The 27888-nt window shown below is 37.2% G+C and overlaps 1 protein-coding gene across 2 annotated transcripts in view; it reads left to right on the forward strand.

The window, feature by feature from the left end:
* Nucleotides 1–27888, forward strand: part of GRID2 (glutamate ionotropic receptor delta type subunit 2) — a 1342883-nt gene that overhangs the window by 982395 nt on the left and 332600 nt on the right. For both annotated transcript variants that reach the window (XM_060011605.1, XM_060011606.1), the window contains one exon: nucleotides 26498–26599. In XM_060011605.1, the coding sequence (XP_059867588.1) occupies nucleotides 26498–26599 (102 nt within the window). The remainder of the gene's footprint in view (nucleotides 1–26497; nucleotides 26600–27888) is intronic.

Genomic DNA, 27888 nt, shown 5'->3' on the forward strand with positions numbered 1-27888 from the left:
TACAATGGGCAAAAGGACATGTTAGGTGATACAGAAGGATTCATCACAATCCAGACCCTGGGAAACTACAGAAAATGTAATTTATTTTTCTTTGACACATAGATTGTAGGAACAGATGAAGACAGGTAATGGAGAATCCTTAACTAAAAAGATTCGAGAGACATATTAAATATTGTGAAATATGGATCCTAATTTGAATAAATAAAGGCAATTAGAATACAAACTGTATTTGATAATTTTGAGAAATTATAAATTTTAGGGAGCATGATAATGGCATCATGATTGTGTTTTAAAAAGACCTTAATTTTCAGAGATATAAACTAAAATAATCAGAAATAAAATTTATAATGTCTGGCATTTATTTCAAAATAAATTAGACAGGGATGGTAGCAAAAAAGAGTAGGGGTATAAATAAATAAGATGGAAAATGAGTTAATAATTGCTTGAGCAGAGTGATGAGTACTTAGGTTCATGATTCAATTCTCCATATATATATTTGAAATTTTCCATAATAAAAAGATGTAAAGTTTTATACTGACATTTTAAATTTAGTATATTTAGTAAAACATATTTGGTACATCTTTTTAGTTATTTTTCCTATGGTAATGATGCATTTTGATGAATCAATCTGTCTCTTGAGTTTTCCTTATAAGGTTAATTATGTGCATAGGAGAGCTGGCTGAGGTTAGGAGAACAAGCTCTGGTTGGAGGGAGGTGTTTCTGCTCTCCAAGCTAACTACCTTATACGAGTATTAAACTTTGATGTTACCCTCATTAGCACAATAGTCTAGTCACCTGTGGTAACCTGTACAGATGTTTCTCTGATAGTGTTCAGCTCAATAAATTTAGACTTCACACAATAGTGCTTGTCATTTTATGCCCTCCTGTCCCAAATATATTTCAAAATATGTCCAATGCAGCTTTTAGTTTGACCGCGTAAAATATTGTAATAACACTTTTGAGAAATGAGATGATGTTTGAAGTGTTTCAGTAATCTTTTCCCTCTGGTTTAGAAAACAGCTTTACCAGACCAAAATTAATGTGAAAATCTATAGTTTCTATTTCACTTTCCACAGTAACATTGAATTTATTTATTTTTTATAGTGTATATTACTTTAATGACTTAGTGATTAATAATCTCATTACAGTATATACAAGTTGTATGTAATTCTTGTTTTCTTTTAACATCTTTATTGGAGTAGAATTGCTCTACAATGTTGTTAGTTTCTGCTGTATAACGAAGTGAATCAGCTGTAGTATACATATATCCCCATATCCTCTCCCTCCCTCCCTCCCTATCCCCCCCCAGGTGGTCACACAGCACCGAGATGTTCTCCTGTGCTATGCGGCTGCTTCCCACTAGCTATCCATTTTATGTTTGGTAGTGTATATATGTCCATGCCACTCTCTCACTTCGTCCCAGCTTACCCTTCCCCCTCCCGTGTCCTTAAGTCCATTCTCTACGTCTGTGTCTTTATTCATGTCCTGCCCCTAGGTTCTTCAAAACTATTTTTTTTTTAGATTCCATGTATATGTGTTAGCATACGGTATTTGTTTTTCTCTTTCTGACTTACTTCACTCTGTATGACTGACTCTAGGTCCATCCACCTCACTACAAATAACTCAATTTTGTTTCTTTTTATGGCTGAGTAATATTCCATTGTATATATGTGCCACATCCTCTTTATCCATTCATGTGTCGATGGACACTTAGGTTACTTCCATGTCCTGGCTACTGTAAATAGAGCTGCAATGAACATTTTGGTACATGACTCTTTTGGAATTATGGTTTTCTTAGGGTATATGCCCAGCTGGCTCGTATGGTAGTTCTATTTTTTAGTTTTTTAAGGAACTTCCATACTGTTCTCCATAGTGGCTGTATCAATTTACATTCCCAACAACAGTGCAAGAGGGTTCCCTTTTCTCTACACCCTCTCCAGCATTTATTGTTTGTTGATTTTTTGATGATGGCCATTTTGACCAGTGTGGGGTGATACCTCATTGTAGTTTTGATTTGCATTTCTCTAATGATTAGTGATGTTGAGCATCCTTTCATATGTTTGTTGGCAATCTGTATATCTTCTTTGGAGAAATGTCTATTTAGGTCTTCTGACCATTTTTGGATTGTTTTTTTATTTTCTTTTTTTTTTTTTTTTGATATTGAGCTGCATGAGGTGCTTGTATATTTTGGAGATTAATCCTTTGTCAGTTGCTTCATTTGCAGTATTTTCTCCCATTCTGAGGGTTGTCTTTTCATCTTGTTCATGGTTTCCTTTGCTATGCAAAAGGTTTTAAGTTTCATTAGGTCCCATTTGTTCATTTTTGTTTTTATTTCCATTTCTCTGTGAGGTGGGTCGAAAAGGATCTTGCTGTTATTTATGTCATAGAGTGCTCTGCCTATGTTTTCCTCTAAGAGTTTTACAGTGTCTGGCCTCACATTTAGGTCTTTAATCCATTTTGAGTTTATTTTTGTGTATGGTGTTAGGGAGTGTTCTAATTTCATTCTTTTACATGTAGCTGTCCAGTTTTCCTAGCACCACTTATTGAAGAGGCTGTCTTTTCTCCATTGTATATTCTTACCTCCTTTATCAAAGATAAGGTGACCATATGTGTCTGGGTTTATCTCTGGGCTTTCTATCCTGTTCCATGAAGGACAAAAACCACATGATAATCTTAATAGATGCAGAAAAAGCATTAGACAAAATTCAATACCCATTTATGATAAAAACCCTCCAGAGCGTAGGCATAGAGGGAACTTAGCTCAACAAAATAAAGGCTATATATGACAAACCCACAGCTAACATTGTTCTCAATGGTGAAAAACTGAAACCATTTCCACTAAGATCAGGAACAAGACAAGGTTGCTCACTCTCACCACTATTATTCAACATAGTTTTGGAAGTTTTAGCCACAGCATCAGCAACAAAAAAGAAAAGGAATCCAAATCGGAAAAGAAGAAGTAAAACTGTCACTGTTTGCAGATGACATTATACTATACATAGAGAATCCTAAAGATGTAATCCTAAAGAAAACTACTAGCACTAATCAATGAATTTGGTAAAGTAGCAGGATACAAAATTAATGCACAGAAATCTCTGGCATTCCTATACACTAATGTTGAAAAATCAGAAAGAGAAGTTAAGCAAACACTCCCATTTACCATTGCAAAAAAAAGAATAAAATGCCTAGGAATAAACCTACCTGAAGAGACAAAAGACCTGTATGCAGAAAATTATAAGATACTGATGAAGGAAATTAAAGATGACAGAAACAGATGGAGAGATATACCATGTTCTTGGATTCGAAGAATCAACATTGTGAAAATGACTATACTACCCAAAGCAATCTACAGATTCAATGCAATCCCTATCAAACTACCAATGACATTTTTCACAGAACTAGAATAAAAAATTTCACAATTTGTATGGAAACACAAAAGACCCGGAATAGCCAAAGCAATCTTGAGAAAGAAAACGGAGCTGGAGGAATCAGGCTTCCTGACTTTAGACTATACTACAGAGCTACAGTAATCAAGGCAGTATGGTACTGGCACAAAAACAAGTATAGATCAATGGAATATTGCATTTATAAAACATTCTAGAAAAAAACGGATGATCTGATTTCTTATGTATTAAATGAACAAGAATTAATCTAAAACCAAATTGTTCTTTGTCTACATTTTTATTACAGTGTATGTAATTTCAATTTTCACGTCAAAATTGTAAAATTCTAGAAATTTTATAAGGGTTAACTCAATATCTTAAAACTCAAATAACTTTGGGATTAAGATTAAATGAAATAATGAATGTAAATGCTCATCAGTTTCAGGTACACAGTAAGCCCTCCATAAATGATAGATACCATGACTGTTATATTTTTTTTCTCCAAATCACATCTTGGAGAGAATTTTAATCCTGACTATTTTCTTTACAGTGTGTCTTGAAAATAATCTAATGTGTTTAAATCCAGAGATGATTTTTTTACTTTAACCAAGTTAATACTTCTTTAAATTGAATTGAGATTTTAATAAACCCCCAAAATGGTTTCCATAGAAAGAAAAGCAGCTAACATCTCCAATTTTAGAAGAGGATTATATAGAAAGACTCAGTATAACTACTGAGTCAATATTCCTGAGAAATAAACCTTGTTAAAGCAGTATCATATAAAGGAAGGTTCTTATCTATTTCTCTATTAAGGATTCCATAATTGCTACTATAAGTTGATCAGCTTCTCCTAGGTTGATTTACTCTGTATTTTATTAATTTAGTATAATAAAATTTTATACATTTTACCATATGGTTCACAAAATTCATAAAGACATGTGATGGGATTCTGTTACTGACTCTTAAATGCATTTTTATTAAAGAGCTAGAGATATTCCTCAGAAAGGTATGGCTAAGAGAATAATCTCAGTTTTAGTCTGCCTATAGTCTAAATTTTTATTCCAAATTTTCTGATACTGCCCAAGTGTCTTCTCTGCATATGTGTCTTTATTCTTTGGATTGAAACTTTTATGCATCTGGTGTTGTATTCTGCTTTGACTTTGGGGAAAGGTTACGGTTTGTTTTTTCTGGGAGGACAAGCTTCCAGTTGCAAATCATTTCCTTAGTTGAATAGAACATCTCTTTCCAAGACTTGTCTCTGTTAGGTCCTGAATGATTCCTACTATGTACAGAAGGGCAAGATTGATTAATGACTTCATCCTCAGTAACCTGTGATCTTAATTATTATTCACAAGGCAAAAATGATACCTACTTATTGATTTTTTACATTAAGGAAAGATATATTAAGTAATACATATTCTTTACGTAGAGTATATGATAGGCAAACCTATAGAAAACTTATGTTGTCTGAGAAAGGTTTTAGTGTACATAACATAAATGACCAACTTTCATTAAGAGTTTATTCTATCGGGCTTCCCTGGTGGCGCATGGTTGAGAGTCCGCCTGCCGATGCAGGGGACACGGGTTCGTGCCGCGGTCCGGGAAGATCCCACATGCAGCGGAGCGGCTAGGCCCGTGAGCCATGGCCGCTGAGCCTGCGCGTCCGGAGCCTGTGATCCGCAACGGGAGAGGCCACAGCAGTGAGAGGCCCGCGTACCGCAAAAAAAAAAAAAAAAAGAGTTTATTCTGTCTTTTTACTTGCTATTATAAATAAGACAAATTATATATTTAAATATAAAAGAATTACAAATCAAAAAAAATGTTGACTGAATTAACATAATGATAAAAGTACAGAATGTAAAAGTTATTCGTAAATATTTGAGGTGTGTACGCTTTTACTCACTCTGATTTTAGTATCTTATGTCTGACTGCAGGTAACCACACATAGCTTATTCTTTCCCTTCCATTTTCTACAATTGGCTTTAGAAGCCAAACATAGATTAGACTAAAGAAGTAAGAGATATTTTCCTACTGGTTTTCTCCATAGCACAAAGAAAGGTACATGTGAAATGCATCTGGGTATGTCTAAGGAATAATAAGTCTGTTCATACATTTATTAAACCAAGTACAATGTTCTGAGAATAAAAAACAAATATTTGGATCAAAGCCATTTATTGGCTGTATGCTATATGTTAGTAATACAAAAGTTCTGCAGGTATTATAATGAGTAAAAAGATGATTCTGCTAGGGGAAATAGGCAAGTAAGGGACTAAAATCTGGATTAATTCCCCTCAGATAATAAGTACTACAGGAAGAGCAAACTCATCATTGTTTGGCAAGTGCTTTCTCAATTCTAATTTAAGGAAATTTAAATCAGTCAATAATACAGAAAATCATTTGTCTCCAACGGATATGGTTTTCACAAACTTTTTCCCCATAGAAATTGTGTTTTAACTAAATAGACCTGATCAAAAACTTGATACTGGGAATTCCGTAGTGTTTCAGTAATTTGGACTCTGCACTTCCATTGCTGGGAGCCCAGGGTTTTTTTTTTTTTTTTTTTCGGTATACGGGCCTCTCACTGTTGTGGCCTCTCCCGTTGCGGAGCACAGGCTCCGGGCGCGCAGGCTCAGCAGCCATAGCTCACAGGCCCAGCCGCTCCGCGGCATGTGGGATCTTCCCAGACCGGGGGCATGAACCCGTGTCCCCTGAATTGACAGGCAGACTCTCAACCACTGTGCCACCAGGGAAGCCCGGGAGCCCAGGTTTGATCCCTAGTTGTTGAACTAAGATCCTGCAAGCCCCATGGCGTGGCCAAAAAAAACGTTGATACTAAAGTGAGAGTTTATGAACTGTGATCAGTACTGAGTCGAATGGTCATCCTCTACCCCCAAAAAAAATATGTCCATGAACTATCCCTTGAAACTTATGAATGTGACCTTATTTAGTAGAAAGGCCTTTGCAGATATGATTAATATAAGGACTTTGAAATGAGGTGAGCATGGATTATCCAAGTGGACCATAAATTCAATGACAAATATCTTTAGAAAGATGGTGGGACATTTGAGACAGAGAAGGAAAAAGATGAGATGGCTATATGAAGACCTTAGACGCAGAGATGGGAGTTTCACAGGCACAAGCCAAGGACTGCCTGGAGCTACCAGAAGCTGGAAAAGGCAAGAAAAGATTCTCACCTAGATGCTTTGGAGAAAGCACAGCCCTGATAACACCTTGATTTCAGATCTGTTCTCTGGAACTGTGAGAGAACAAATTTACGTTGTTTTAAACTGCTAAAATTGCAGTAATTTGTAATGGCAGCCATAGAAAACAAATCATGATCTAATTTGCCTTATTTTGCAAAGCATAGACAATTCTGAAAGTGTTTCAATCACTACAAAGATGAAACTGCATGCAGAAATGTCTATATGAATTACAGTAGGGAAACATTTTTAATTTTTTTAAAAAAAGCTTATGATATAAAAGAAGCTATTGAGGAAAGAAAAGAATATCTCTCATGTATGTACATATATGTTCAAATTCCTACTGCTTTCTAGAAGCCTTGAAGGCTTCCAGTCAACTTCAGAGACAAAAGCAACCACTGACTGTCCATAAACCATGGGTTTCAATTACTTATTACTGAATAACGAAACAGCCTCAATATTATTGGCTTGAAACAAAAGCTATTTTATTTCTAAGTATTCCGTGGGTGTGTTATTCAGCCTGGGCTCAGTGGGGATGGATCAGCTCTGCTCCACATGGTGTTGACTAGTATAGCTCAACTGGGGCAGAGGATCCAAGATGGCATCACTCACATGTCTGGGGCTATGGTGCCAGCTGTTGGCTGGGGTCCCTTAGTTCTCTTCCATGTGGCTTCTTTTTCTTTCCACATAGTCTCTCATTATTAAGTATTCTAGCCCAGCCTTTTTAAAAAACTTGATTATTGGCTTCCAAAAATAAGAAAAGAAAAGCTGCAAGATCTCTTAAGGCCCAGGCCCAGAATCATGTACCATCCCTTCTGCCTCATTCTATAGATGAAAGCAAGTCAGAGAGCAAACCCAGAGTCAAGGAGAAGGGAATGGACTGTATCTCTTGATGAAAGAATTGTTATACACGCACAGGCATAGGAGGAATTATTTGTGGCTGTCTTGCAGACAAACTATTATACAAAGCTCTGCTTTTTCTAATCATTTTCTTTGATGAAATCTAATCCTTTCTCACAGATTACCTCCCATCATTAAATACTGAGCACTTATAATTTATATCAGTCTTTTGGGAATTACGAATATACTACCTAGTGGAATTTGTTGTACTTTTTTCCTTTTTTAAAATTTTGTTGCTTTGTCATGTCAAAAAGATCACAAACTCTTTGAGGAGATAGATGATGTTCTATGTTTCCCTGTACCCCATAACACCAGCACAGCAGGTTTTTAATAAATAAGTGTCTTCCTGATTACAAATGTTGAGTGATAGGAGAATAATGTGCTTAAACTATTTACAGTGTTGTATTAGCATCCACTAGATTGTTTATTGCTAAATCTCTTGCAGAATATTTTGATTAGTTAGTGCTAACCTTTTCCAAATACCCCTGCATTTTCCCATGCTTATTATATATATGTGGTTATAGCTAATGATTGCCAATGGAAGTGTATATGGGGAATCATATTTAGAAATATTAATTTTAAAAGAGTAATTAGAAAAACACATAAATCCACAAAGTAGTATCAACTCTTTTTTGAAGTATGCTAGCATTTTAAACTATGCCTGATTTATGGAAGTCTCAATTGCTTAAATGTTTGCAATATTTTACCATGAAATAAAAATTGTATTCAAAGCTAGTCATAATGCTCAGAGACATAATCAATCACTTGATGATTCACAGTTACCCATGAAATCCAAGCACTCGATCCTCATTTTGAGCATAAGCAGATCTGATAAAGAGGGAGCTGGAAAGGAAGAATTACACAGTGACCTAGACAAAAGTGTCATGTCAGCATTAGCATCAGATAAACTGATTGCAGTGGCTGATTGTACTGCTCATAGTGAGAGTTATTTGGAAAATTTGAATGAGAAATCATCTCTTGTCCATCACAGGAATGACAGTTGGTATATATCCAGTCATATTAAACAGTCGTAGAATCACAAAGCTAGACAGGATTTTATGAGATCAGCTGATTTATCCCTTGCCTTGAGATAAAACTTGCATGCCACAAAACCCTCGAGGCACTGAAATTTAATTTATTCTTTGAGAAAAATAAGACCCATTCATGCATTCAACAAATATTTGTTGTGTGTGAACCGTATCGGTGCTAGGTATGCATCAGTAAATAAAACAGGTTAAGATCTTTGCCTTTGTGGGACTTGCAGTTTAATAGGGGGGATATAAATGATTCCATGAGTTTCCCCTTTGTCAATAACAATGATCCTTATTTGATTTTATATATTTTTTAAATTGATTTGCTCATACTACAAGAAACTATCCACAAAATAGACCCAATCACTAACAAGTTGTGAATTGTGAGAAAAGAGTTTGGAATTCATTTACATTAAGAAATCATTTCACTTTCAGATGAAAACACTAAGATTCCAAAAGTCTGATTCTTACTTGGAGTAAAACCTTCAAACACCCAGTCCAATGTTTTTCATTGTTTGCCTGTTCTTTCAAAAACATCTTTCTTTCCCTACATTGACTTAGTTATAGAATGTATTCATACAACATAACACAGTGTCCATGCATTTTAGTTATAAATCTGTTGGTCCTTGTGACAGAAACCCAAACTGAATAGTTGAAACAAAAAAGGGAGTTTTGTTATAAGGAAATTTCAGTTTCTCAACAAAGACTCCAAAACATGAATAGAGCTAAACTGGGGAAATGAGCACTTAAAACCCATTAGGACTGTTAATATGCCTTTTTGTATCCTTCTTTGAAAAGTATCTTATTGATTGAGGTCAGATAGACCTAGTTGTTTCTGGGGCTAAACTGCCTGAGTTCAAATCTTGGCTATTTCACTTCTTAGCTGAATGACTGGGAACAGGTCAATTAAGCTCTCCAATCTCAATTTTCTCACCTATTAAAATTAGGATAATTATAGTAGCTACATGGTAAGATTACAGCAAAACCGTAAGTTAAGTGGTATCTGAGATTTGGCAAAATGCTTGTCTTACAGGAAGTCTTCAGTAGATGTGATCTGCCATTATAAAATGAGAGATGTCAAGAGCTGAGCTGGGGAGAGCTGCACTGCCACAGTGTGGGAGTAGCTGATTAAGACAGCAAGTCAAATATATACACTACCAAATGTAAAATAGCTAGTGGGAAGCAGCCACAGAGCACAGGGAGATCAGCTCGGTGCTTTGTGACCACCTAGTGGGGTGGGATAGGGAGGGTGGGAGGGAGATGCAAGAGGAAGGAGAGATGAGGATGTATGTATATGTATAGCTGATTCACTTTGTTATAAAGCAGAAACTAACACACCATTGTAAAGCAATTATACTCCAATAAAGATGTTTTTTTTTAAAAAAAAAAGACAGCAAGTAAAATGAAAGTAAGAATTAAGGCTTTATTCACCACGCCATAGGAAAAGCAAGTCTATAAAAAAAAAAGTCCTGGCTTATGTAATGTTCAGTTTTTCCCTACAGAACAGCAGCAGGTGAGAGTCAAGTGTATCAGCACAGATGTGGTGCGGAGAACTGTGTTGGTGCTAGAGGAACCCCGATCAAAAGGCTCCTGAAGTTTTATGGACCTGAGTGGGGAGTGGAGGGGAAGGAAGAAAGGAAGGGCTACGAATGGAAAAGTATTGAGTGTTAAGTTAGAATGAAATGAAGCGTCCTCAAGGTTACCCCTTTCTGTGAATAGGATGTTCTTGGCAGGATGTTCTTGGAGTCCAGGGCTCTGATAGCGAAGCTTCTGAATGGAGGCTCCTGGGCTAACAACGCAGATATTACATAAAAGTAAAAAGGGGTCTGAGTTCTTGACTGCAATTCCCTTCAGCAGGCCTGTCAGGTAAAGCCTTTGTAATTGCCTAAAAATCATACGTAGGTTTTTAGCCAGGGGCTGGACTTCTCAAGAGGATCTCTGTTCTTAAGAGGGCTTTCTCCTAAACGGACTCTGTTTCATCCCTGGAAGTTCCAACAGTTTCTATTCCATGGGTATTTTGTGGTTCTCTCTCTAATGAGATAGAATACATACATGCCTTAAAAGGAGACCTGGAATATAAGAAGCACCTATCATAGGTAACATATTACTCTTATTATTGCTACTGTTGTTCTTGTTGTTATATAATTGTTCAAATTATAGCTCTAATATGACCACTTATTCTGTTCTCTACAGAGTTAGGTAAGATCATCATTCCTCATATTGAAGGCTTTTGAAAAGCATTCCTTGATCTTTATTATGCAGAGCTCACCTATCTGTACCCAGGAAGAATGAGTGTTGCAAATCCTCCTCATTCCAAATTTAAAAAAAAAGCTCAGTTATTAGCTGGCAGCACAGTGTCTTGGCTATATAATTGAGATCCTCATTTAAGGTATCATTTAAAAAACAGTAAATGATTACTGTAAGATGTATTGTTTCCTTTTTTTAAACATCTTTATTGGAGTATAATTGCTTTACAATGGTGTGTTACTTTCTGCTTTATAAAAAAGTGAATCAGTTATACATATACATATGTCCCCATATCTCTTCCCTCTTGCGTCTCCCTCCCTCCCTCCCTATCCCACCCCTCTAGGATGCGGCTGCTTCCCACTAGCTATCTATTTTATGTTTGGTAGTGTATATATGTCCATGCCACTCTCTCACTTTGTCCCAGCTTACCCTTCCTCCTCCCTGTGTCCTCAAGTCCATTCTCTACTAGGTCTGCATCTTTATTCCCGTCTTGCCCCTAGGTTCTTCATGACCATTTTTTTTTTTTTTTAGATTCCATATATATGTGTTAGCATATGGTATTTTTCTCTTTCTGATTTACTTCACTCTGTAGGACAGTCTCTAGGTCCATCCACCTCACTACAAATAATTCACTTTCATTTCTTTTTATGGCTGAGTAATATTCCATTGTATATATGTGCCACATCTTCTTTATCCATTCATCTGTTGATGGACACTTCGGTTGCTTCCATGTCCTGGCTATTATAAATAGAGCTGCAATGAATATTGTGGTACATGACTCTTTTTGAATTATGGTTTTCTCAGGGTATGTGCCCAGTAGTGGGATTGCTGGGTCCTATGGTACTTCTATTTTTAATTTTTTAAGGAACCTCCATACTGTTCTCCATAGTGGCTGTATCAATTTACATTCCCACCAACAGTGCAAGAGGGGTTCCCTCTTCTCCACACCCTCTCCAGCATTTATTGTTTGTAGATTTTTTGATGATGGCCATTCTGACTGCTGTGAGATGATATCTCATTGTAGTTTTGGTTTGCATTTCTCTAATGATTAATGATGTTGAGTATTCTTTCTTGTGTCTGTTGGCAATCTGTATAGCCTCATTGAAGAAATGTCTCCTAAGTTTTTCTGCCCATTTTTGAATTGGGTTGTTTGTTTTTTTAATATTGAGCTGCATGAGCTGCTTATAAATTTTGGAGATTAATCCTTTGTCAGTTGCTTCATTTGCAAATATTTTGTTGCATTCTGAGGGTTGTGTTTTCATCTTGTTTATGGTTTCCTTTGCTGTGCAAAAGCTCTTAACTTTCATTAGGTCCCATTTGTTTATTTTTGTTTTTATTTCTATTTCTCTAGGATGTGGGTCAAAAAGGATCTTGCTATGATTTATGTCATAGAGTGTTCTGCCTATGTTTTCCTTTAGGAGTTTGATGGTGTCTGGCCTTACATATGGGTCTTCGATCCATTTTGAGTTTATTTTTGTGTATGGTGTTGGGGAGTGTTCTAATTTCATTCTTTTACAAGTAGCTGTCCAGTTATTCCAGCACCACTATTGAAGAGGCTGTCTTTTCTCCACTGTATGTTCTTGCCTTCTGTATCAAAGATAAGGTGACCGTATGTGCATGGGTTTATCTCTGGACTTTTATCCAGTTCCATTGATCTATATTTGTGTTTCTGTGCAAGTACCATACTGTCTTGATTACTATAGCTTTATAGTATAGTCTGAAGTCAGGGAGCCTGATTCCTCCAGCTCTGTTTTTCTTTCTCAATATTGCTTTCGCTATTCACGGTCTTTTGTGTTTCTATACACATTGTGACATTTTTGTTCTAATTCTGTGAAAAATGCCAGTGGTAGTTTGATAGGGATTGCATTGAATCTGTAGATTGCTTTGGGTAGTAGAGTCATTTTCACAATGTTGATTCTTCCAAGGTATATCTCTCAATCTGTTTGTATCATCTTTAATTTCTTTCATCAGTGTCTTATAATTTTCTGCATACAGGTCTTTTGTCTCCCTAGGTAGGTTTATTCCTAGGTATTTTATTCTTTTTGTTGCAGTGGTAAATGGGAGTGTTTCCTTAATTTCTCTTTCTGATTTTTCAACATTAGTGTATAGGAATGCAAGAGATTTCTGTGCATTAATTTTGAATCCTGCTACTTTACCAAATTCATTGATTAGCTCTAGTAGTTTTCTGGTGGCATCTTTAGGATTCTCTATGTATAGTATCATGTCATCTGTAAACAGTGACACCTTTACTTCTTCTTTTGCAATTTGTATTCCTTTTATTTCTTTTTCTTCTCTGATTGCTGTGACTAAAACTTCCAAAACTATGTTGAATAATAGTGCTTAGAGTGGGCAACCTTGTCTTTTCCAGATCTTAGTGGAAATGGTTTCAGTTTTTCACCATTGAGGATAATGTTGGCTGTGGGTTTCTCATATATGGCCTTTATTATATTGAGGAAAGTTCCCTCTATGCCTGCTTTCTGGAGGGTTCTTATCATAAGTTGGTGTTGATTTTTGTCAAAAGCTTTCTCTGCATCTATTGAGATGATCATATGGTTTTTCTCCTTCAATTTGTTAATATGGTGTATCACATTGATTGATTTGTGTATATTGAATGAAGAATCCTTGCATTCCTGGAATAAACCCCACTTGATCATGGTGTATGATCCGTTTAATGTGCTGTTGGATTCTGTTTGCTAGTATTTCGTTGAGAATTTTTGCATCTATGTTCTTCAGTGTGATATTGGCCTGTAGTTTTCTTTCTTTGTGACATCTTTGTCTGGTTTCAGTATCAGTGATGGTGCCCTCACAGAATGCGTTTGGGAGTGTTCCTCACTCTGCTGTATTTTGGAAGAGTTTGAGAAGGATAGGTGTTAGCTCTTCTCTACATGTTTGATAGAATTCACCTGTGAAGCCATCTGGTCCTGGGCTTTTGTTGGAAGATTTTTAATCACAGTTTCAATTTCAGTGCTTGTGATTGGTCTGTTCATATTTTCTATTTCTTCCTGGTTCAGTCTCAGAAGGTTGTGCATTTCTAAGAATTTGTCCATTTCTTCCAGATTGTCCATTTTATTGGCGTAGAGTTGCTTGTAGTAATCTCTCACGATCCTTTGTATTTCTGCAGTGTCAGTTGTTACTTATCCTTTTTCATTTCTAATTCTATTGATTTCACTCTTCTCCCTTTTTTTCTTCATAAGTCTGGCTAATGGTTTATCAATTTTATTTATCTTCTCAAAGAACCAGCTTTTAGTTTTATTGATCTTTGCTATCATTTCCTTCATTTCTTTTTCATTTATTTCTGATCTGATCTTTATGATATCTTTCCTTCTGCTAACTTTGGGATTTTTTTGTTCTTTCTCTAATTGCTTTAGGTATAAGGTTAGGTTGTTTATTTGAGATGTTTCTTGTTTCTTAAGGTAGGATTGTATTGCCATAAACTTCCCTCTTAGAACTGCTTTTGCTGCATCCCATAGGTTTTGGGTCATCATGTTTTCATTGTCATTTGTTTCTAGGTAGTTTTTAATTTCCTCTTTGATTTCTTCAGTGATCCCTTGGTTATTAAGTAGTGTGTTGTTTAGCCTCCATGTGTTTGCATTGTGGTTGGAAAAGATACTTGATACAATTTCAATTTTCTTAAATTTACCAAGGCTTGATTTGTGACCCAAGATATGATCTATCCTGGAGAATGTTCCATGAGCACTTGAGAAGAAAGTGTATACTGATGTTTTTGGATGGAGTGTCCTATAAGTATCAATTAAGTCCATCTTGTTTAATGTATCATTTAAAGCTTGTGTTTCGTTAGTGATTTTCATTTTGGATGATCGGTCCATTGGTGAAAGTGGGGTGTTAAAGTCCCCTACTATGAACCTGTTACGGTCGATTTCCCCTTTTATGGCTGCTAGCATTTGCCTTATGTATTGAGGTGCTCCTATTTGGGTGCATAAATATTTACAATTGTTATATCTTCTTTTTGGATTGATCCCTTGATCATTATGTAGTGTCCTTCTTTGTCTCTTTTAATAGTCTTTGTTTTAAAGTCTATTTTGTCTGATACGAGAATTTCTATTCCAGTTTTCTTTTGATTTCCATTTGCATGGAGTATCTTTTTCCATCCCTTCACTTTCAGTCTGTATGTGTCCCTAGGTCTCAAGTGGGTCTCTTGTAGACAGCATATATATGGGTCTTGTTTTTGTATCCATTCAGCCAGTCTATGTCTTTTGGTTGGAGCATTTAATCCATTTACATTTAAGGTAATTATCAATATATATGTTCCTATTACCATTTTCTTAATTGTTTTGGGTTTGTTATTGTAGGTCATTTCCTTCTCTTGTGTTTCCTGCCTAGAGAAGTTCCTTTAGCATTTGTTGTAACGCTGGTTTGGTTGTGCTGAATTCTCTTAGCTTTTGCTTTTCTGTAAAGTTTTTAATTTCTCCATCAAATCTGAATGAGATCCTTGCTGGGTAGAGTAATCTTGGTTGTAGAGTTTTGTCCTTCGTCACTTTAAATATGTTCTGCCACTCCCTTCTGGCTTACGGAGTTTCTGCTGAAAGATCAGCTGTTAACCTTATGGGGATTCCCTTGTGTGTTATTTGTTGTTTTTCCCTTGCTTTTAATATTTGTTATTTGTATTTAATTTTTAATAATTTGATTAATATGTGTCTTGGTGTGTTTCTCCTTGGATTTATCCTGTATGGGACTCTCTGTGCTTGCTGGACTTGAGTAACTATTTCCTTTCCCATATTAGGGAAATTTTCATCTATAATCTCTTCAAATATTTTCTCAGTCCCTTTCTTTTTCTCTTCTTCTTCTGGGACCCCTATAATTCGAATGTTGGTGTGTTTAATGTTGTCCCAGAGGTCTCTGAGACTGTCCTCAATGTTTTTCATTCTTTTTTCTTTATTCTGCTTTGCAGTAGTTATTTCCACTATTTTATCTTCCAGGTCACTTATCAGTTCTTCTGTGTCAATTATTCTGCTATTGATTTCTTATAGCAAATTTTGAATTTCATTTATTTTGTTGCTCATTATTGTTTGTTTGCCCTTTAGTTCTTCTAGGTCCTTGTTAAATGTTTCTTATATTTTCTCCATTCTATTTTCAAGATTTTGGATCACCTTTACTATCATTACTCTGAATTATTTTTCAGGTAGACTATTTCCTCTTCATTTTTTTGGTCTGGTGGGCTTTTACCTTTTCCTTCATCTGCTGTATTTCTCTGTTTTCTCATTGTGCTTAACTTACTGTGTTTGGAGTCTCCTTTTCACAGGCTGCAGGGTCATAGTTCCAATAGTTTTTGGTATCTTCCCCCAGTGGCTAAGGTTGGTTCAGTGTCTTGTGTAAGCTTCTTGCTGGAGGGGCCTAGTGCCTGTGTTCTGGTGGGTGGGGCTGGATCGTGTCTTTCTGGTGGACAGGTCCATGTCTGGTGGTGTGTTTTGGGGTGTCTGTGGCCTTATTATGATTTTAGGCAGCCTCTCTGCTAATGGGTGGGGTTGTGTTCCTGTCTTGCTAGTTGTTTGGCATAGTGTGTCCAGCACTATAGCTTGCTGGTTGGTGAGTGGAGCTGGGTCTTGGCACTGCGATGGAGATCTGTGAGAGATTTTCGCCCTTTGATATTATGTGGTGCTGGAAGGTCTTTGGTGGACCAATGTCCTGAAGTTGGCTCTCCCACCTCAGTGGCACAGCCCTGATGCCTGGCTGGAGCACCAAGAGCCTGTCCTCCACACAGCTCAGAATAAAAGGGAGGAAAAAAAGAAAAAAGAAGATAAAATGAAATAAAGTAAAATAAAATAATGTTATTAAAATAAAAAATAATTATTAAGAAAATTTTTTTTTTGTGGTACATGGGCCTGTCACTGTTGTGGCCTCTCCCGTTGCGGAGCACAGCCTCCGGACGTGCAGGCTCAGTGGCCATGGCTCACGGGCCCAGCCGCTCCGCAGCATGTGGGATCTTCCGGGACTGGGGCACAAACCCGTGTCCGCTGCATCCGCAGGTGCACTCTCAACCACTGCGCCATCAGGGAAGCTCAAGAAGAAAAAAAAAATTAATTAAAAAAAAAAAACAGAACCCTAGGACAAATGGTAAAAGCAAAGCTATACAGACAAAATCACACACAGGAGCATACAGATACACACTCACAATATGAGGAAAAGGGGAAAATATAATATATCTTGCTCCCAAAGTCCACCTCCTCAATTTGGGTTGACTGGTTGTCTATTCAGGTATTCCACACAGGCAGGGTACATCAAGTTGATCGTGGAGCTTTAATCCGCTGCTTCTGAGGCTGCTGGGAGAGATTTCCCTTTCTCTTTGTTCGCACAGCTCCCGGGGTTCAGCTTTGGATTTGGTCCCGCCTCTGCGTGTAGGTCGCCGGAGGGCGTCTGTTCTTCGCTCAGACAGGACGGGGTTAAAGGAGCAGCTGATTCGGGGGCTCTGGCTCACTTAGGCCGGGGGGGGGGGGGGTGGGGGGAGGGAGGGACACGCAGTGCGGGGCGGGCCTGCAGCGTCAGAGGCGGCATGACGTTGCACCAGCCCGAGGTGCGCCGTGCGTTCTCAGGGGGAAGGTGTCCCTGGATCACGGGACCCAGGCAGTGGCGGGCTGCACAGCCTCTCCGGAAGGGGGGTGTGGATAGTGACCTGTGCTCGCACACAGGCTTCTTAGTGGCGGCAGCAGCAGCCTTAGCATCTCATGCCCGTCTCTGGGGTCCGCGCTGATAGCCGAGGCTCGCGCCATTTCTGGAGCTCCTTTAAGCTGCGCTCTGAATCCCCTCTCCTCGCGCATCAGGAAACAAAGAGGGAAGAAAGTCTCTCGCCTCTTCGAAAGCTCCAGAGTTTTTCCCGGACCCCTTCCCAACTAGCTGTGGCGCACTAACCCCCTGCAGGCTGTGTTCACGCCGCCAACCCCAGTCCTCTCCCTGGGATCCGACCTCCGAAGCCGGAAACCTGAGCCTCAGCTCCGAGCCCCGCCCGCCCAGGCGGGTGAGCAGACAAGCTTCTGGAGCTGGTGAGTGCAGGTCGGCACCGATCCTCTGTGCGGGAATCTCTCCCCTTTGGCCTCTGCACCCCTGTTGCTGCGCTCTCCTCTGTGGCTCCGAAGCCGCCCCCCCTCCGCCTCCCGCAGTCTCCGCCCGCGAAGGGGCTCCTAGTGTGTGGAAAGCTTTCCTCCTTCACAGCTCCCACTGGCGAAGGCCCGTCCCTATCCTTTTGTCTCTGTTTTTTCTTTTTTCTTTTGCCCTGCCCAGGTACGTGGGTACTTTCTTGCCTTTTGGGAGGTCTGAGGGCTTCTGCCAGCGTTCAGTAGGTGTTCTTTAGGAGTTGTTCCACGTGTAGATGTATTTCTGATGTATTTGTGGGGAGGAAGGTGATCTCCGTGTCCTACTTTTCCGCCATCTTGAAGCTCCTCCCTTTATTAAGTTTCTTGTTTAAAAATCATCTAAATTGGGCTTCCCTGGTGGCGCAGTGTTTGAGAGTCCGCCTGCCGATGCAGGGGACACGGGTTCATGCCCTGGTCCGGGAAGATCCCACATGCCGCGGAGCGGCTGGGCCCGTGAGCCATGGCCACTGAGCCTGCGCGTCCGGAGCCTGTGCTCCGCAACGGGAGAGGCCATAACAGTGAGAGGCCCGCGTACCGCAAAAAAAAAAAAAAGAAAAAGAAAATCATCTAAATTTGTTTAGTACTCAAAAAAATTTGAAGTCCCCCTTTGTCCCAGGAATTATGTATTTAATAAAGTGGAGGATACAAAACAGCAATCTTTCCTGACTCCATGGAAACTTACAGATAGTTGGCACAATAAATGTTAATCATAAAAAATACAGATTAAAAAATTTAACTGTGATATTACTGTAAAGAGAGGAACATGATGCTGTATTGGAGTGACATGAGCTAGCTTGGGGGTGGGTCAGGTTGTCAGGGAAGGTTTACCCCAAGCTGTAGATGTTTACATTGAGATCTAAAGGATGAGTAAGAGTGAATTCAGTAATTCCTTGAAGAATGGCAGGTTCCTAAGATTATTCCAATCAATGAAGACTGTATATTCAAAATTATTGGTTCTCACGTTTGGCTAAACTTTGGAATCATCTTGGAAACTTTAAAAAATACTGATACCTGAACCTGAAAAATAAAATACTGATACCTGGATCACATGCCCAGAAAGTCTGATTTAATTGGCATGGCATATGGCTTTCGCATTGGGATGTTTTTTAACTCCCCAAGTGGTTCTTTTATACTTCTATGCTTCAGAAACAGTTTAAATCCTTAAGGCAGGAAAATTATGTCTAACTCGCGAAACTGAGGGAAGACTAGTGTGGTTGGAGTCCAAAGAATGAGAGGAAATGTGATATGACCTGAGACTGACTGTAACATGTGACACATCACACAGGTTTTGGTTGGCCACATTAGAAGTCTGGTCTTTATCTGGAGAAAAATAGATAACTATGGGAAGAACTTAGGCAGAGGACATCATATCTACATGTATGTTTATGTTTGCAGTGTAGAGTAAAGATTGTAAAAGAGAAGCTATGAAGTTAGCTTGGACTATGATGGTGGCAGGGAGATGCTGTGAAGTGGATTTGAGAGGTTCTTTTTAAGGAGTTGAAATTGGCAGACTGGCAGTTGATTAAATATGAGAGATGGCAAGACTGACTTCTTAGTTTCTGGCCAGTAGAACTGGATGTATGCTAAGGGGTAGATTGTGAGCTTAATCTTATGATATTAGAGGTGCCTTTGAGATATCTAAGCAGAGATGTTGAAGAGATAGAATATAAGGAGACATCTGAGCATGAGATTTTCAGTTGTTTGGGAACAAAGATCTAAAGTGCAATAGCTTTACATTAAACGTTGTAAGTTTTATAAAAATAATTATTTTAGTTGTATAAAACACTATTGTAATAGGCAGTGGGCACCTACAGATAATTAAGATGAGGAGATAGGAAAGACTGAGAATTCTAATGTGATTTTAAAATGAAGATCCCTTTAAAACATCTCAAGGTAGCATGGAATGAAAGAGAAGAAATCCAGCAACTTTTATCAGATTGTAATCATTAAATGCTAAAATATTATTAGGAAGAAAATTCTGATCAGAAAGAAAAGGAGAGCTAATTGAATTTTAGTGACAGGAGTCATCCTGAAGCAGCACAAAAATTGTCAGGGGTACAATATTACAGTAGGACACAATATCAGGTTGGGGATATTTTGTTTTTTATTCAGCTTAAACTAGAGACTAGCCAAAAAGATAGAAGAATAAAGAGGACAGCAGGAGTTTCAAAGTATGCATTCGTTTATCAGATATCTATTAGGACCTATCATGTACCAGTACACCAATGCTATGATAAGGACTAGGGCTACAACAATAGACAAGGTAAGAATTATTCAGCTTCACAGAGTTTATAGTCTCCTATCCTACTTAAAACAAGAAAAATAAAAGAGTTTATTTGAGAAAGTGTCCCTAGTTCGCTTTTGCAAAGGAAGCCAGTAAAAAGAATGCCTTTATCTGATAAGGTTACGTAGCCATCCTATGAGATTGCATTTGCTGGGTGTTAGGGCATGTCTTAGGGCAGTGGAGATTCTGATTTAATTGTTCTGGTATTAGGCAGGGCATCAGAATTTTATAAAGCTCTCCGGTTATTCTAATATGCAGCCAAAGTTGAGAAGTATGTTTAGCTTTAGAAGTATGTTTCATCACTAAGACTAGTGACTCCAGATGATGAGGCTGAGAAAGGAACAACAACAAAAAAATGCTGATTATATAGGAGTAATAATAATGAACACTTCTTCAGTTTTTATGTGCCAAGAACACTGCTAAACACTTGACATATATTAAGTCAGTTAACAGTCCCACCAGTCCTTATGAGGAAGCCTTTTTTTTTTTTTTTTTTTTTTTGCGGGGGTGGTACGCGGGCCTCTCACTGCTGTGGCCTCTCCCGTTGCGGAGCACAGGCTCCGGACGCGCAGGCTCAGCGGCCATGGCTCACGGGCCTAGCCGCTCCGCGGCATGTGGGATCTTCCCGGACCAGGGAATGAACCCGTGTCCCCTGCATCGGCAGGCGGACTCTCAACCACTGCGCCACCAGGGAAGCCCGAGGAAGCCATTTTTACTCTTCGCATTTGAGAGGAAACAGAGGCCCAGTGGCCACACCCAGCAAGTGTCAGAGCAGGTCCTTGAACATAAGCAGTCTGGTTCTGGAGTTCCTGATCTTAACCACTATGCTGTATTTTCTCTAAATATAGTGTAATGGTAATTTTACACTAAGAATTATAAACAAAGTGAAAACATATAATAATGGCAGAGTATTATTAAACCAGTCAGATACCAGTTGGTAACTGAGTGGTTATTATAGCGCCATAAACACCTTTGAGCTATTTCTTCATATATATATACAGAGAGATAGATATGGATATATAGCTTCTCACGTTTATAGTCTTAATTTGTGGAAATCAGTTAACAAGTTTGTCTTGTTGTACATGTACCTGGTTACATAGTACAGAAGGTTTTGTCTTCAGCAGCAATGCAGGGAGATATAAGCTGTAGAATCAGGTAATTTTTTTTTTTTTCTGACTTTTCATTTTCTCCTGAAGGAAACTCTAATCGAAAGAACGACTTCTACTTCATGGTAATGACCAAGCTGTAGGATTAAAATCTTAGGAGGAAATACTCATCCCCTGGGGAACAAGTCTAACAAATTGAACCTATTTTACAGGTGGAAATACCATAAAGAAAATTATTATTGGAAGGATTACTGACACAGTGTGTTCTATACATGTCAAAGAAAAAAAACCATTCCGATTTAACTCTATAAAACATGTATCTGAGCCAACCTGGCATATGTATTTTTTTCTTACACTTTCTATCCCATTACAGAAGTAATATCTACCAAATAATGCTGTGCACTTCTAAACGGCTAGCTTTCAGCTACTTCGTCATGCTGTGGTCGTTCCGTCTTTTCCTCTGAAGGCTGAGAAAGCAAATAAAGGAAACATAGTGCTTGGGAGCATATAGCCCCAGTGCTGTGGACATTATGTGTCCTGAAGTTGGAACTTTGGTACTATAGCCAGGCTTGGTTTGTTCCATATGAATACAGTCTAGTACATGTAGGGGATTCTGTTTGGTTTTCAATTAAGAGCTCTCTTGACTCCTGTTATTAAAGCTTATAAACTATTGAGTGTAAAATTAAACAGTTCAGCTCTTTTTGACATTGTAACATTGCCTGAAAAACAGTGATGTGAAACCCAAGTCAAATGTCATTCTTTAAAGCCCATGGGCAAATAAAAAGTGAAAACATTGAGGGGAAAAGAGTAAATGTCTAAAACATGGTCATTTACTAATGACACAGTATATAATGTTAGGAACATGCTACTGTGCTCATGCAAATACATCAACCAGTTTGCTGAACACAGATACTACATTGATTTTAACAGAAAGCTGCAGGGTTATTATTGCTAAAGCTCCAATGAAGGAAATAATTAAAACTTTAAGCATTTTAGGGTTTTAAAATTAGTTTAGGCAATAACCAGAAAATACTATAGGAAATAGATATTCTGTAATTGAAAGGAAATTGAATTGGTCATTATTTTTTTAATCCCTTTTAAATTTTCTCTAGACTGCCAGACCATGGAAGACAGAGAATCTCGTTTTGCTATCAGCAGTGTGACTTTCTGTAAATCTCATGTGCTGCAGAGACCACTTTTATTATTTGTACTTAGAAAGTGCTCAGCTGAATAGATAGTATTATGAAATTTCGTGTGCATTATCTTTGTTAGTCTCTAGCCTCATTGTTTAAAACTGAAACAGAAACACAATCAGATAAAAACAGCCTTCTCCACACGAGCAAAGTCAAGTTAAAGACATTTCAAACGATGAAACCAGAGAAGTTGTTAGATAAGTCTCACACTTGAACCTGAGTGAAATTCTTTTAGTTCTTATCAAACACTATGCCTGTCAATCTTGCTATGCTGCAAGGACTGTGACCCATTGTAGATACAAACTCAGTGTAGATCTATGTGAACCTAACTCATTTTTCTTGCTTATTATTGGAAGGAGTTTTTGCAATCAAACAAAATAGCTTGAAGTGAATCTCAGGGAGGTGACTGGATATGAACAGAAATTAAGGAGTCTTAAAACTTGAGTAATCCTTCAAAAAGGTGTGTATAATCAGCCTTTCCCTTATAATGAGGATAATAATGATACCTTCCTCATTGGGTGGTTTTGAGAATAAATTAATTAATATATGCAAAGCTGTCTTATGATTAGCACATACTGTGCACTATGTATGTGTTATAATAATTTTTATAAAAGTGACATTGATGGTGATGATTTTGCCTTTTAAATTTTATTGCCAAAATATGAATTCACTCACTATTATATTGAGCCAGCCACTTAACAGTACCGAGGCTTATTTTCCTTGACTATTAAAATAGGAATACTATCTTCTCTACCTTCCTTAAATAGATCGTGTTTATGAAAAGAATTTTTTAAGCTATGAAACAGTATGGCAACTAACAATACTGAATCTGGACTTTAAAAAGCAATAGTTACATGTATATATATGGCTGAGTCACTTTGTTGTACACCTGAAACTAACACAACATTGTTAATCAACTATACTCCAATATAAAATAAAAAGTTAAAAAAAAGCACATCAGTTTAAATCCTAATTTCATCTCTTTGTAAATAAGTGACCTTAACTGAATCCTTAATTTTTATGTTTATAAAGTAATATTGATAACAGCACCATCTCATAAAGTTATTTTGAGTCTTAAATGAGATCATGTATGAAAAGCTCAGTACCATGGCTGACGCATAGAAAGTATTCCAAGAAATGTAAAAAAAAAAAAGTTCTATTCAATGTAGGAAATGAATATTATTGTAATTTTTAAATGATTTCTTTCTTACAACCTATGTTGATATGTGATGAGTGGATATACTTTATTTCTAGTTTTCCAGAGAATCTGTATCCTGAAATATCTCTGTATCAAAATTTCATCTCTAGTTTTTGGTGACCACAGCTAACATTCAGATAACATTAAGTATTGGAGTGGGTGAATATGCAGGAATACCTGAGTTAAGTAAAAGGAGTTACCAGTCTTAAAATATAGACTGTTGTTATTAAGAACAGGTACAACTTTTCAACTTTCTAAGTACTATAATCAAAAGACATGTGAGTCAGATGGCAAAAAAAAAGAAAGAAAACAGAAAGGTGAAAAACCTTCATAAAGCGGAAGAGAAAATTATATGGCCTGTAGTATATATGAGAGAATCTGGCCAAACAATAAAAAAACTTCATATCAACTTATTGACCTGCCCACCATGCACACACTTGATATTAAAAATAAACCTCCAAGGAAAGACTTTTATTGGCTCGGATCAGATGACCAACTGTTAACAATTGCTAAACCAGAGAGTCAGAGTCATGAAAAAATTTGGATGATTTGGAACACTTGTCTAGGGATGGAAAAAGAAAGCAATTCTCCAAAAGGAGGGATGGGGTTCGTGGCCATGCATGGTCACTGGTAGAAATCAGTGTGAATAAAAAGAAAAAAAAGAGAGAGAGAGGAAGGGGAGAGAAGAGAGAGAGAGATAAGAAACACTATATATAGTACAAATAGTACTATAGTATATTAGTATAGTTTAAACTATAGTTTAAGTCACTGCCCAGGTCGGAAGATAAGATACAACCACCTCCTTACCTCCTCCAAATGCTTTTTCGTTACTGTTATTTCAAACCCCCAAACACTAGAATGCTCTAGAATTTTTCAGTCATTGACTGTATTTAGTTATGTTTAAAGGAAGACATAATTAAGAAGAAGCTGGAAATTATATATTTTTAACTGTTTGTCCAGAACGTTGTTGAAACAAACTAGTCAGCAGGTTTTGTTGGTATTCCAGTAGTAAATATTTTGACTAGTCAATACACCAAAATGCTATGTTCAGGCTGGCACTAACAGATGTCATTTGTCAATATTTAGGCAAACTGACAGTAGGTTCACGAAACTTAAAAAACAACTCCAAGGGAGAAAAAAACCCTGTGTTTACTTTGGCAGGTTAAACGTATTAGTCATGAATACGATCATGTCCTAAAAGCTATTAATTTAACTTAGAATTAAGTAATATAATGGTAAAAGACGGATAGCACATTGGAAATTTAGCTTTTCACTTCGTTTTAGAACTCTTTTTCCACCAATATTATTTGGTCTAGGGAAATAAAACCTTGAAGAAGTAATTAGAAAAAGTGCACGTCAATAAATGTAATTGAGGATAGACTTCGGTTGACCTCAGAAGAGAACAAAAGCTCAAAAGAAATTTCATAAGGTTTTAAATTTGGCAAGAGGTCTACAATATCTCTGATAACTAGACTTTCAACGCATTTGGATTTGCTAATTGGATCTAAGTTCTAATTAGACTTTTATGTAACTAAAAATGACACATCACTGTATGAATTTAATGTGCTTTTGCAGTTGAAACCAACAATTAGCAGCCTTTTTCAAATTATTTTAATAAGAAAAATGCTGGCTTTTTGTTTACATTGTGACATCCACTTCTCTTAAGATATATTGTATACATTTTAGTTTTCTCAAATACCATTTGTGGAGCTCAACGAGAAACTTGGGTTTTAATGGGAAGCACCCAAATTGTTTATTTGTGAGGGAGACTTGCCAGTATGTTAATGACTTCAGAAGCCACAACAAAACGCAATGCAAGGAAATAATAGTCTTTCGGAGGAAGCAGCACAAATAACCAGGTGCCCCTGTAAACCATTCAGTTAACCAAAACAGTCTTTGAATATGACTAAAAGTCTGTTACATTTTTAAAGCATGCAAGTATGGAATAAGTTCCCAAATGTAAAGGCTCAAGGAGCTGGTATCAGGATTAATAGTATGATGTATCTTCCCAAGATGTGCATTGCAAAATTCTCTTTGCAGCTTTGCTTCTTGGGCAGATATCTGCTAATCCAAGTCACAGCACCTCTCTTTCCTCCTTACTTTTGAATTGAGAGTCACCCATTTTTATCCCATTGTGATTTATAGGAAGTAATTTTAAGACTGGTAGTCCTCAGGTTTGGATATTACAAGACATAAGAACTACGTGAGAATGTAAAATTAAACCAGTATTTTGGAGAGCAAAGAGCAGTTAATCGTTGCAAGTACTTTAAGGAAACGGCTGCTGCCGAAGTCTTCCAGACAGATCGATAACACTGACAAAAAAGGCAAATTACATTGTTTTATGTACTGTGAATACTTGAAAACAACAAAGCCATATAGATGATTTTTTTTCCTCAAGTAAAAGCTGTAACCCCTCTAACCACATTAAAAATCTTACAGTTTTATGTTCTGTTAAAAGCAGTGTAAGATCTAATTAAAACCACTGAAACTGTAAAAAAAAATCTAACTTGTGTAGTAATTGGTATAGAACAGGCATTATGCTAGAATTATATGTGCTCTTATTTTTCCAATTAGTGTGTTACTGGGACTGAGTTATTGGTGTATTTATAACTCCTCATTAAGTCACATGTCCTCAGTGAGTCCCCTAAAGCATGTTGGATACTGTCATATGCCATACGATGATATTTAAAAGCAAGAGATAGCATAGCATTTTTGCTTGCTTCATTTGCTATTAAACAGGAAAAGCTGCACAGGACACTTCCTGTTATCAGTGACTCCAAGATTTATCCCACATTTCTCTGAAAGGCCTATATATAGGTGATTGGACTGTTCTTCAGGCAGAAAAGTGACCAAGCTATTTCATCTTTCAGCTTGGGTGCTGGACTCCTGTCACAGGGCTGAATGGGTCCCTGACTGACAAGAAACTGGAGAATAACATGCGTGGAGTGGTCCTACGTGTGGTGACTGTTCTGGTAGGTCTGATCTGCCCCTTGCAGTTTTGGCTTCTAGATGTTCCTTTATCCTCCATTTCTTTATGTTTCATTAACTGATGTCATAATACTAAAGGAGCTGACTGTGCATTCTAAGGGATTTGTAATGGTCATGTTTTCCAACCTTCAATTTATGTGGATCAGAATCAGATTTTTACAGGCTTTTCCTTTAATTACAGTACTTTTGTCATAACTTTCTTAGACATTTTAGGCCAGATTTCCATCCTTCTACAGTTTCCTACACATGATAAAGTGAAGTTATCTCTCAGGCATTCTCTCACTGAAGCCCTATGGTCTATGTAAATGAAGATAACCATGCCAAATAAGGGTAGATTTGATCAAACACAGTACATTCAGTAACACTAAAACATTAGCAGACTAAGAATATTTTTTCTGGGAAGGACCTACTTCAAAGTAAAAATCATCCAGTTGTTTCGTAAATAGTATTTATTATCAACCGTATTCAAGCTCAGTGCTGATTTCTGGGGACAGTGGTGGTTAAAACGGACAGATATGATTCTGTCTGAAAAGAGCGTATCATCTAGTGATTCTGTGGCTATTACATGGAATTATACATGTGAAACATTTATTACAAATTCATTTACTTGGTATAAAAAGCAATAAATGGTAACTGTTCTCATTATTCTATACATTATTATTTTCTCACATGATACACAAATAAAATAAGATGTCAAAAGAAATAGTCTTCAACAGTAAAATACTCACATGGGTACTATCTAAATAGCCATAAAACATGAAGACATGTATTCTCCCTGCCTGTTTCAACGTGATTAACCTTGTGCTACTTTATAGTACGTTTCAAAACGGAATAATCCATAGTTATTAACTTCAGTTTTTTTCAGAAAAGTCCACTTGTTTTTAAATTTGAAAAAGTCTTTCTTATAGGCTAAAAAAATTGCAGAATTAGTAAACAGGAGAAATGGTCTTTTTTGGTATGTTGATGCTAATAGATGTTTATCAAGGTTTATAACAGCAATAGCTGTCCTTTGTACATTGTTTAATACAATTTAAGCAGACTCAACATAATTTCATTGTCTAAAAGAAGGATCTGTGATATTCTCTATAAAAGGAAATTCAAACGAGTAATCTATCCTCCCTTTTTGCTGCCTATAATTTATTTTTAGTTATTGTTTTAATAAGATTTTTACTGTTTGGCAACTAATTATATTATGAGTACTTGACAACTTAATTGTGAATGTGCTTCTGTATGTATTCAAACGTGTAGATATGCATTGGCACTGATGTGCTAA

Source organism: Delphinus delphis, chromosome 5, assembly GCF_949987515.2.
Source record: "Delphinus delphis chromosome 5, mDelDel1.2, whole genome shotgun sequence".
Lineage (NCBI taxonomy): Eukaryota > Metazoa > Chordata > Mammalia > Artiodactyla > Delphinidae > Delphinus > Delphinus delphis.